Source organism: Dendrobium catenatum, unplaced genomic scaffold (genome assembly GCF_001605985.2).
Source record: "Dendrobium catenatum unplaced genomic scaffold, ASM160598v2 fragScaff_scaffold_439, whole genome shotgun sequence".
Classification (NCBI taxonomy): Eukaryota; Viridiplantae; Streptophyta; class Magnoliopsida; order Asparagales; family Orchidaceae; genus Dendrobium; species Dendrobium catenatum.
The window spans coordinates 28,994-42,211 of NW_021318901.1; the positions used below are offsets into that span (position 1 = coordinate 28,994).

Consider the following 13,218-nt stretch of genomic DNA (forward strand, 5'->3'; position numbering starts at 1 on the left):
CAACATGCATGATGAGATGAACAATAAATGTTGCGATGTCCTTGCAATCAATGATAATTCACCGACGAATGAATACATCAGATCCTTATGAATAACAACAGTCTACATGCGACAAGTTTGATAACTTCTTTGCACAAACAACATGTTATGTATGAAGAAAGGAAATAAAACTTGTAACACATGCAAATTATGATGAACAACAATGAATATGATAAGTTGTGAATGTGACGACCTCTCTCTAGTCAATATCAGCTTGCAAGTGAACCCATCGAACAATTGCAAGTGAGAAGAGACAACACATGGTGAATACGATGGACTCCTACAATAACTTATTTGAGCTCTTATAGAAAGGAAATGGAAAAACCCTAAATTCATACCACATATTTAGTGTTCGTTCTTTGCTTCCTTTCATCTCCTTAATATTATAACATAAGATTAACAACATTTGAATGAAGGAAGACTGCATTTGGACTTACAAGACGAAAAATGTATTAACAATAATTTTTTATTCATTTGAAGCGGTTAAACAATTGAGGGATCATTTCAGGTCGAAGAGAGACTTTGCTTGGAAGACAAGCAATGGAGCAATGGCGCATACAAAAAAATGTTTTGAGTATTTGTCTCGTTTAAATATTTGTAGGGCTTGCTTATATAGTGGCGTTAAAAATTGACACGACACCAAAATCCAATTCAAAATTTTTGGGTCAGGGTCAACCTGTTTATCAAACGGGTTCGATTCGAGATTTTTCATATATGGAGAGAGAGAGAACTATATAGTTGAAACGTAAAATAACTTATTATTATGCATCTTATCATTCATCATAATTTTGAATGGCTAAGAATCCATGTAGCCCCTCTTATGAAAATAATATGTGCTAAATCATTCAACTAAAATAAATATGCATGCCAAAGTCAATCAGGTTGCCAATTTAAGCATGAATCAGCTGGCTCAAATAGACTAAGGCTTCATTTGTGATAATTTTCTTATTATTTTTTAAAGCAGTTTTTTATATAAAATTTTCTATTTCAAAAAATTTTTACTCAAAAAAATTATTTTAAAAAGTAATAAGAAAACTATCCCAAATAAAATCTAACTTTATAAATAATGAAAATGGTTGATCAGATATGTGCTAAACTTATGTTATAATTTGTACGTGAAACAAAACTTTATTCTAAAATTTTAACCTAATATTATTACACAAACGAAAATAATGGTTGCAATCCTTTCTCTACTAGCCTTTCATTAAGATTTGTGCTGCATCTCACAACTTGTATAGTTGATCATAAAAGTAGCAAAAGGCTTAACAACAACAACATTAAGCCTTTATCCCATTACGCATAGTCGGTTGCATGAATCCTTTTTCTCCATTGTGTCTGATTAAGAGTTAAATTCTCATTTAGGTCTAATAAACAAAGGTCATTTCTAATATTTTTTAGCAAAGTTTTTTTAGTTCTACCTCTACCTTTCTTAACATATGTTAAATCTAATAAATTTACTCTTCTAACCGGGGCATTGAAAGGCCACCTTTTTATGTGATCAAACTATCTAAGACGACTCTCTCTAATCTTATCTGCCACTGAAGCTACTCTAACCTTTCATGTATATGCTAATTTTGTATCCTGTCTCTAAGAGTAAACCCACTCATCTACCTGAGCATCCCCATCTCAACAACACTTAACTTAATATTATGTTTCTCTTTTAATGGACAACATTCTGCGCCATAAAGCATTGCAGGTCTAATTACCACCATCTTATATAATTTTCCCTTAAGTTTGAGTGATATTTTTCTATCACACAACAAGTCTGATGCTTTCCTCCACTTCATCCGTGCAACTTGAATTCTACTAATAATATCTCTATCTATTTCACCATCACTATGAACAATAGGCCCAAGATATCACTAATGGAAAATCATATATTATCGATAAAATTTTCAGCGAAAAATTGTTCAATTTCTGGCTGATCTGAAAGTTTTCTGGCTAATTTTTTTTTGCTGATAAAATGAGTGTCGGTAAAATTTTCCAGTGCGCAGGTAAAAATTCCCCGTGGACTTTTACGCAGGTAAAATTTCCTCTGAAATTCTCTAAAATACTAAAAAATCGAGCTCGTAGAAGCTACCATTCCGTTGCCCGCAGAAGCATTCCTGATCGCGGTACGCGAAAGCTTGGCCGCCAGTTTGACGACCCGTATGCTCCCCGCGGAAGCCTGCCTGCACACTTACCCATGTTTCCTGACGCCCGTGGGATTCAATCTCAAGACCGGCAAGTTTATCAAGTATTTAACCAATTTGTAGCAGAGTAAAATATTTTACAAAGCTTAGTCTTATATATTTAAATAATGTATTACGAAATTTAAAATTTAAAATAAATAATAATAAAATATATAAATTAATAAATAATTAAAATAATTTCTTAAATAAATAAATATATATTAGAAATATTAGAAATTATTAAATCCGTCGAAAAATCCGCCAAAAAATCCACCAGTATTACGTCAAAAAATCTGCTTAAAAATCTGTCAAAAATATTTCACCACGATCCACCAAAAATTTCACCGATTATGATCGATTTTTTCTAGTGTATCTAAAATTTGTATTCTTATTATTGACTTGATCACTCAAAGTCACAAGCCACCCCACTATATCTATTACTGCTAAAATTACACGCAATGTATTCACTTTTATATCCACTCAAATGATAACCTTTAGACTCTAAGGTTGACCTCCATAATTCAAATTTACCTTCAACTCCCTCTTTAGTCTTACCAACAAAAAGAATATCGTTAGCAAAAAACATACACTAGAGAACATCCTCTTGCAATTCTCTAGTAAGAACATCCATGACTAAAGAACAGAGATATGGGCTTAAGGCTGATCCTTAATGTAATCCAACTGAAATTGGAAAATACTTGGTCAAAGGACCTTGTGTTTGAACACAAGTAATAGCTCCATCATACATATCCCAAATGACTTGAATATAAGCAATATTAATCCCTTCCTTTTTTAGAACTCTCCATATCAATTCTCTTGGAACTTTATCACATGCTTTCCCTAAATCAAGAAATATTATATGAAGATCTTCCTTTTTCTCTCTATACTTCTCCATCAAATCTCTCATTAAATATATGGTTTTCATAGTAGACCTACCCGACATGAATCCAAATTCATTTTGAGAAACATTAGTATCATGTCATCACCTATGCTCCATAATTCTCTCTCATAGTTTTAAAGTATGACACATCAACTTAATTCCTTTATAATTTGCACAATCTTATGCATTACCTTTATTTTTAAATATAAGAATCAACACACTTATTCTCCACACATCTGCTATCTTTTTAGTCTTCAAAATAATATTAAAAATTTAGTAAGCCAAAAAATTCCATCATTTCCTAAGCGTTTCCACACCTCTATTTGAATATCATTAAGTCCAACAATTTTCTCACACTTAATTTTTTTTATAGCCTCTCTAACTTCAGTTTTAATAATACGCCTATAAAAATAAAAACTTCTACTTTCATTTAGAGTGTTAAGGTTACTAAAGTCAATCGTATTTTTTACATTCTTCATTGAAAATCTTAGCAAATTATCTCGACCACCTTTGTCGAAAATATCCGCTTCTAAAAAAATACTTTTTGATCTTCTTTCTTAATGCATTTCACTTGAACTAAATCCTTACTAGGCCTATCTCTTTGTTTGGCTAGCTTATACATATATTTATAGCTCTATTTAGCATCTAATTTATTATATAAATCATTAAAAGCTAAAGTATTTGCATCACAAATCATTCTTAGACTCCTTACAAGCAAATTTATATCTTTCTCAATTTTTATAATTTTTACATCTAAATCAATTTTTATAACAGAACAGAAAGCTTAAAATAAAAAAAAGATAATATATTAGAACCACAAAAAAGCTTATTTGGAACAACTATAGTTTTGTTTAAAAGTGATCGTAAAGTTATTATAGTATAAATATTTTTTTTGAAAATTATTATAAAAGAAATTTGTAGTATAGAAAATTTTTTAAAGCAGTAAAAAGAATAATAGGTAAATATATGATGATGATGTGAAAAGCAAAGCAACAAAAAAGTCATCGCAAACATACTTTAAATTTTTGTCTTAATGGGGAGATCTCAAAATCTAAAAAGCTTTCATGACTTAATAATTTGAGGAGGAATTTGTTTCTCCAAAATTATAAAGTTAAATGAAATGTTTAGCAATTTATCATCAATCAATTTCAAAAAATAATCTCAAAATTATTAATTTGTTTTTATATGGATATAATATATAAAAACAAATAAGTTTTATGTTATATTAATCTCAATATAAATTTAAAAGGGATTACATATCTATCACCGAACTATTTATTTTAATTTTTAAATAAAGTGTAAATTAAAATTCTGTATATAAATTCCTTTAATTTTAATAATTTGAAAATCATTCTCATAAAAAAATTTAGTAAATTTTCCTAGAAAAGGGAACCTGAATGCTGAGTGCTGGCAACGGCATTCCCTGTGAACAGCAACAAAGTATTCTAAGGAAAACAAAGTAGCTCTTTTTTGAACTACCTCCTCACGAGACATCCTTGAAACCCTTTAAATTTCATCCCTCTCTCTCTCTCTCTCTCTCTCTCTCTCTCTCTCTCTCTTCCCCATTAAAGAGTCAAGCAAGTGCTCAGAGCTCTCTCTCTCTCTCTCTCTAACCTTTTCTCTAATTAGTCTATCATCCCTTTTTTAATGAACGGATAAAATCTTCATTCACTCTTCCTTCTTCCATCATGAAGGAGGAGTACTTCTCACCACTAAAATTTTCTCTCAATCCAACAAATCTCCGTCTTCTTCTCCTTTCATCCTGAACAACTATTTCCTCAATCTTCCAACTTCCTCTTATGTATTCAAATCTTGAAATCCTCAGACTCTGTATTCTACTTCTTTGGGTAGAAGTCATGTTGACTGATGATTCTGCTACAATTTGTAACTCTTCGAGAAGAATTCAACTGGAAGTCTTCACCTGCCTTAGCCTTGCCTTCTCCTTCAGCTAGTCCTATATACCTTCCCAACTCCATGACAAAAATGAGTTCTTGCTTGGGGGCTTTATGGCTGGGAAAAAAATGCAAGGCTGGTGGCAGTATAACATTGCCGCCACCGCTCGATCCTGTTTCACTTCCCTCGTCTTCTTCTCCCTCATCTTCTACATTTCCAAAGCCGAGATCTCCTGCTTTAGAAATGGAGATAATGGAGAGGAAGAGGTGGGATAGTTTGGAGTCATGGTCGATGCTACTGGATGCAGGGAATGCTGAGAGCTCAGAAGCAAATGATGGTGGAGAGCGAGAGGAATGGATGGCAGATCTTTCTCAACTTTTTATAGGGAACAAGTTTGCTTCTGGCTCACATAGTAGGATTTATAGAGGAATTTATAAGCAGAGGGCAGTGGCTGTGAAGATGGTGAAGATTCTTGATCAGGATGCGGATAAACGTGAGAGTCTGGAGACGCAGTTCAAGTCTGAGGTTTCTTTCCTTTCTCGCCTATATCATCCAAATATAGTGCAGGTATGTTAGCTTAAGCTTTCTTTTTGGAAATAATTTAAATGATTTTGTGTTTTTGTGCTTTTGACGAGTCAATGTGATTTCTAGGATTCAGCTTATTCGTAAGTTGTGGCACCTAACTTTTACTCGATGAATATTTAGTTGCGGGTGGTGCCGGTTATTTTATTAAGAGAGTCTTGTGAATTTTCTTATATTTTGAAGCTGATCTAATTTTTTTCCTTATAAATTGGGGAGGGTTCTCTTATGCTTGTATAAGAGGAATTAGAATTATAATTTTTTACAATTAAATCCCAATGAATCTACAACAATGATAATATGATGTAATCATCAATTGGATGTATCAGCATAAAACTCTTATGTATTTTTGTGTTGATATTCTTTTTTTTTTCTCTTGAAATTTGAATTAGTTTCGCCTAATCCCAAAGCTTGAGGTCAGAGATAGATTCACCGTTGTTGTTTGAGGTGGGTGAGTTGAGTCTTTGGGGGCAACAAATTCATCTTGACGAACCAAGGACTAGTGTTTTTGCATCATACTGTCTCTCATTTTTTTTGTATAAATTAAGCACCACTTAAGTACTCCTAAATCACTTTGAAAGTCATGCATCGTAAAATCTTGTACTTGATTAAATAGAGTTTCCTAATATCACAACAAGCATAATATATGGATCATCTGTTAGACGTCAACATATTCTATTTAATTCTAAAATTGTACAGTCAAACTATTAAGCATGTGTTACAAACATGACAAATCAACCGACATCCATGAAATCCTACCAACTATGAAGATGAACTCTAAGACAACCAACATTGACAACATGATGTTTGAATGATTGGGTTACAAATATGTCATAAGCACTAGTTTATTTTTATTCTAATTTAACTGAGGAGTACCGGTTCTATTTATTCTATTTTTAGTTTGTTCTACGTAGACCTGGTCTATCTTGTAAACTTTGCCTACTCAAGTAATAGAAATAGTCTCCTATTGTAATAAAATGTTATGGATTGAATAATTTCTCTTCTCATCTTAATTTTTTTCTCTTTTGGAACTACACCTACTCTAAAGGTACCCTTCCTTCTTGGATGCTAAAAGGGATTAAGCTATTCTTTTGCTTGCTATCTTTGGGATATACAAAAAAATATGCTGTTCTGAAAAAAAAGTGTATGAAGCTTTCTTCTTTATCATTTGATTGTGTGCATGCATGCCTCAGTTTTTATAAATTATGTACAAATCAAATGCTTCCATTTATTTTGATTTACCATAAACATTTGCTGTAAAACATATTTATCTCCAGAATTACAAAAAACATAATACCACATTGTCATAATCATTGAATATCTGCTGGTTCCATTTTTCAGTTCATTGCAGCGTCTAGGAAGCCTCCAATGTACTGCATCATTACAGAATATATGTCTCAAGGTACTCTAAGAATGTATCTTCACAAGAAAGAACCATACTCTCTATCAACTGAAACTATTTTGAGGTTAGCCCTTGACATTTCTCGTGGAATGGAATACCTTCATTCACAAGGTGTGATCCATAGGGACTTAAAGTCTCATAATTTGCTACTTAATGATGAAATGAGGGTCAAAGTCGCAGACTTTGGTACTTCTTGCCTTGAAACTCAGCTGAGAGATTCCAAAGGTAATATGGGAACTTACCGTTGGATGGCACCGGAGATGATCAAGGAGAAGCCTTATACTAGAAAGGTTGATGTTTATAGTTTTGGAATGGTGTTGTGGGAGCTTACAACAGCTCTTGTTCCATTCCAAGGGATGACTCCAGTGCAAGTTGCTTATGCTGCTTCTGAGAAGGTAATTTGCGATTTATTTCTTCAATTTGTTTATTTATTACTTGAATTTAGTATATAAAAAAGTTAGCTTGATTCAAATACTATAAAAAGAACACTCCAAATATCTTTTGCATTATTAAGCTCCAACTATATAGCCAAGCTTATTGAGTTCAGTTAAGCACTATTAATTAAATATTTGTCCACACAGCTAAGCTTATTGAGCTAGTGCTATTAGGCCTTATGCCTCTATGCAGAATGCAAGCAACATAAATGCTTTTAACCACCTTTATTTTATTTTATTTGTTTCATTACAAAAATTTGTGCATTATATAATAAAGTGTGTGAAGATGAATTTTAGTTTAATATTATTTTTCAGTTGGAAGTTGAACTTAAGCTATTCTTTTGCTTACCTTACTTCACTCGGCCCTTTTTTTATATGTTTTGAGATTTAAATTTTGGTTCCTCATACTCTCTTCTTCCTCTCCCTTTTACATAAAATTTCTAATCCGCATTACATTTACCCTTTTATCTTTATAATTAACAAATTATATAAAAGAAGTCAACATTTTGTCACTTCCTGCCTTAAGAGATGTTCTTATTGGGGCCTTAAATAATGTTTTTCACCTCTACAACATTTAAATCCCCCATATCTTTTCCAGCTTAATGTAAACATAACCATTTTTTCGTTTCGCTTATTGTTTGCAGTAACAGTAATCTAAATATTTACAGTATCAATTTATTCCAAAATAATAATTTAATCTATTAAATCAAAAACTTAATATTTGTGATGCTGATGGAACTAAAAAAAATATATTTATGTTTTTTTTTTCAGAATCTGAGACCTCCATTATCAACCTCATGCTCTCCTGTTCTCAACAATCTGATTAAGAATTGTTGGTCAGCAAATCCAGCTAAGAGACCAGATTTCAGTTATATTGTTTCAGTTTTGGAGAAGTATGATACATGTCTTAAAGAAGGGCTTCCTATGTTGGTGAATCAAGAACTCAATATCAGGAATTCTCTCTTAGGACTAATTAAAGGCTTCAAGAGATGCATTCCAGCAAGTCCCTCCGTACCTGTTCTTGCTTAATGGAAAATTTACCTGATATTATTGTTTATATATTTATATTATTTCATCACTTTATCTGTGAAAAGATCTTGAGATTTTCAAGTAATGATATTCTTAATAAAGAATCATTGTGAATGAATTGTTGCTGATAGTTGAATGCATTTATGAAACCGATTGTATAATTGAGAAGAACAAGTATGCAGAATATTTATTTTAGGAATAAAGATGTATGAATTCAATATATTTGACTGGTTGTTTTCTTTGCAAATTAATTTTAGCAACAAGTTTACCTCCATTAAAATATTAAAAGTAAATAAAAAAGTAGTTTTATATAAGAGTAAGACCAAATTAAGGACCCGCTAAAAAAAATAAAATAAAAAAAATCTTAAAAACAAAATCCAGTTAAGAAATAACATTACAGCCTCAAGAATAATGGAACTCCCTACTCAATCTAGCAATATCTGGAATTTAACCTTTTGATCTCTTCAGTTGAAAAAAGCAATGTTAAGCATATATGATGGGTGGCAAAAATTTATATTAAAATATGTTTAAAATTCAGTAACTATACTTTCTTTAAGATTAGTGATATAGATAAAGAGCTTGTGTTGCACTAATCTCAAAGCAAATAAATGAGTTTCAAAACAATAATCATACAATTTATTGTGGGCTCCGAATATTCGCACCCCATCCTCCCCTGCATTCGGGGGAGTTTTAACTGATTAGGTTTCGAGGTAAGTTTTATGAAGGCAGATTGGGTTTGTAGATAAGACACTACCTAGAGATTTCATCCTCATTTTGTGAGGACTTTATGATATGAGTTCTGGTTTCCTGTAGGTGCAAACCCTTATAGTTAATTACCCCTCCCCATAACAAGAGAGAAATTTTGATTAAGATAAGTTATCAAATAGGTACGTGGTATCAAACATATAGTAGCAACATGGATTTGGGTGATTGGAAGTTTGATATTTAAAATTTAAAATTTAACCATCTCGCACTTAAAGTGAGTGGTGGGGGAAGTGATGATGAGCCCGATCCCATGGTTCTTTCATGCCAGGCCATTGTGGTCCATGATCTACCTAGTCAGAGGAGGTAGTCGACCCAACCTAAAAGAAGGATCCTTGTCGGCAGCCATGGATTGCTACGTCCAAGGGTATCTTATAGACATGGGGTGAATATTTGTCAAAGGGGATAAATTTGAATCCACCCTAGCTAACAGAGGGCTTTATGCCTTATTGATTCATATCTCAAGAATTTAGTACCATTGTGGAGCATACGGGCTCTATCCATGACCGTAATTTAGTGGTATAATTTTGAAGCAAACCAACCAGTTTAGAGGGCCCTGGTCATAAATGTTTAATTGCGGTGCCATTTAGTGGCATAATCACTGATTAGATGACACGTGTCATGTCCTTGTTGTTAAGAGACTACTTGAGAATGAGTCCTAGTAATATTCTTAACTAGACATTAACTTTTTGTGACCTGAAGTGTATTTTCAAATTTGTTTACCTCAACAAACTTTTGTGAAAGGTGGATGTGTTTTGCTTTAAGTTTTTGATGATTTATTTCAATTTTAAATATTTACATTTTGGTATTTTTTGAATTTCGGGCATTTAGGTGGTTATTTAAGTGTTTGTAAACACGTCCGGTTGAGATCTATGTTCAACATAACCATCATCGGGGTATATGTGCAATTTTTATTTCATTAATTGGACTTTGTCGACTCTGTCAACTTGCTGACAGAGGATAGGGTTCGAGTCAACTGTATGCTCTTGCTAGTAATTTTCATTATTTATAGACCTTGTAGGCTTAACATGAATTATAAAACAAATATTCAGGCCGACACCGTGACCATATATTCATTTGATAGTTTAAGCTATGTCAACTCCTATCTATCCACATAGAAGGATTGGGCTCAAACTTGAGTTCATTTATTGACTTGTCCAGCATCACGAGACAGCACGTGTGTAAATAAAATACGTTCATCGGGGCCAGGCATATAAAATATTTGGAGTTCACCCCTCCAATTCAGATTTGCATCGAATACAACCATCATTGGGGTATTTAAGGGCAATTTTTATTTATGGATTGAATCTTGTCAACTTGTTGATAGAAGATTGTATTTATCATGGGCTTTGTTCCCTTATAAGTGGATTTTTTTTTAGGCCTTGAAGGCCTAACATGAATGTAGAAAATAAATATCTTAGTCGATGCCATGACCATATATTTATTTAATAGTTTGAGCCGTGTTGACTCATGTCTACTCGCATAAAAGGATTAAGCTCAAACTCAAAGTTATCATTTGACCCGCACAAAATAGTCAAACGTCACGTGTGTACCCATAATTGTTGAAACTCGTTCACAATGAATTAGGTTGTTAAGCCTAAGTTTATGTCCCATGACTAACCAAGAGGGGGGTGAATTGGTATTTTAAAAAATTTTCCCTCTTTTGAGTATTTTAAACCGAAATTAAACTTTAATGAATTTTGTATAAATAGTTTTTCAACCACAGTTTTAAAACAGTAAATCACAAAAATAAAAAAAAGTTGAGGAAAAATAATGACACCAGATTTATAGTGGTTTGGTCAAATCCAGATCTAGATTGACTCCCCAGAGGCACCCTCTGAGTATTGCACTAATACTACTAGTGACTCTCCTTTTGCACCCACAGCAAGGCGGAGAAGCCTTACAAAACTCTTTTCACCACTACCCGGTGCGGCAGAGAACCGTCATCCTTTTACACTATCCCCAGTGCTGGCAGAGAACCATCTGTCCTTTCACACTCCTCTGATGTTGGCAAAGAACCGTTTGTCCTTACAAACTATCCTAGTGTGGGCAGAAAACCTTTCGTCCTTTCACACTCTCCTAGTATGGGCAGAGAACCCTTCGTCCTTTCACACTCTCCTAGTGTGGGCAGAGAACCCTTCGTCCTTTCACACTCTCCTAGTGTGGGCAGAGAACCCGCGGCTGTTCACACTCTCCAAGTGTCAGCAGAAAACCGGATCTCCTTGATAGATTTTCTCACAAGAATTCTAGAAGGAAGAAAGAAAAGAGTGAAGTAATCCAAAATCACAAGTAGAGAATCTTACCTTTAAAAACAAAGTGAAGCCTTCACGCTCCACTAGTAAGAATTCTCCTTTGAATGCTCTCTCACACTCTCTCTTTGACTCTTCTTTCAATAGGCACGAAGATTAACGAGAAAAAATTTGGTAGCAGTCAAAATTGGACTATATATAGAAGAGATAAGAAAAACCGTTCAAAAACTGCAAATTTTCAAGTCAACACGAAATGGATCATCCCTTACAATCGTGGATCGTCTTGGATGATTTTACTTAAAGTGTCAGAAACTGTGACATCCTAGGCATCCATAATGAAAGGATTCGTCGATAGTCTTGATCAACCTCACTTCCTGCTCCTTTGCTCTGATCTGAAATTGTTAACCACATATAATGAGCTTAAAAAAGCCCAGCAGGTCATCAAAGCCTACAACTGAAATCAAAGCATGGTACTGAAATTATATGCATGTCAATCAGTCAATCTATAATAGTTACTTGCACATGATCATTGAATCTATGCATATACGAAAATCAGTACATATACAGAAATCAATGCATAAACAATAGAATCAAAATCAACAGTGATATAATCAGTGAATAGTAGAAAATCCCATAAAGCTCAATAAACCAGTACGTGAGTCAAATCTTTACAGTAGTCGTCTTATCTATAACATCAGTCAAAGCAATGTAGTAGAATTGTATCAAAACATACACTTGCAGATCCAGTTATTCAATATCACTTACTCAATAAATCATATGCAATCCAGTAATATATATCACATATATAATGTCAGTATAGTGAATCAGTAGTAGCAGCGTATGTATCAATATCAATAACAATACTGTGACGACATGAACGATTATGCTATAACAGTGAAATTGTGTAGCAACAATAAATCCGTACAGTAACGGTAAATCCGCAATAAATAAGTCCGTACTAGTGAATCCGTAAAATTAAATATGATTAACATCACTCAATCATATCAATAGAATTAATCAGATCAATAAAGAAATCACTTCCGATCAATAATATCAAATGGTATGAAATCACATAAAACGATCAATTCAATGCATCGTAAGAACAGTTGAATCAAATCAATAAATCAATAATAACAATTAAAATCAATCAATACAGTAAAATAATATTCTATATCACGTGTTCGGTGTATCACATGTATCACATGTATTGGTCAGTATTCGGTGTATCACGTGCTATAAGATCGGTACAATGAATCAGTAGTATCGGTATCGGTAGTATCAATGAATCGATGCAATATCAATATCCATATCGGTATCTGTATTCAGTGATATGTACAGTACGAAATATCAATGAAATCGTGCAATGACAGGAAACTCATAAATCCGTACAGTAAAGCCATTCAGTATCAATAAATCAATTCCATATCAATAAATCCATTCAAAATCCATAAATCAATTCCATATCAATTAATCAGTCAATATTGATAAATCAATAAATCCGTAATGAGATCATAAGGACAGTACTTTACACATGCATTCCAGTACAGTAATCTTACTCGACAAGTACAATCACTGGCTAGTAAGACGATTTTCAAGGTTAGTATGTTAGTAATCCGTTGACTATAATAGAGTCGTCACTCTTGCCCGTCGGCATAAACTTCTTATGACTTCATTATATCACGTGATGAATAAAGGATAACACCAAACCCTTTTTAAAGGAAAGTCCGTCGGCCACCATCCTAACATGTCAATCTTCAACCAGCCTTTACTCAACAAGTAA

At 33.2% G+C, this 13,218-nt stretch overlaps 1 protein-coding gene across 1 annotated transcript; it reads left to right on the forward strand.

Moving 5' to 3' along the window:
• The first annotated feature begins 4,663 nt into the window (after positions 1-4,663).
• LOC110108100 (serine/threonine/tyrosine-protein kinase HT1) lies at positions 4,664-8,617 on the forward strand. Its single transcript, XM_020838614.2, has 3 exons — positions 4,664-5,550; positions 6,904-7,359; positions 8,170-8,617. The coding sequence occupies exons 1-3, from the start codon at positions 4,957-4,959 to the stop codon at positions 8,425-8,427; spliced, it is 1,308 nt and encodes a 435-aa protein (XP_020694273.1). The 5' UTR covers positions 4,664-4,956; the 3' UTR covers positions 8,428-8,617.
• Positions 8,618-13,218: the final 4,601 nt, after the last annotated feature.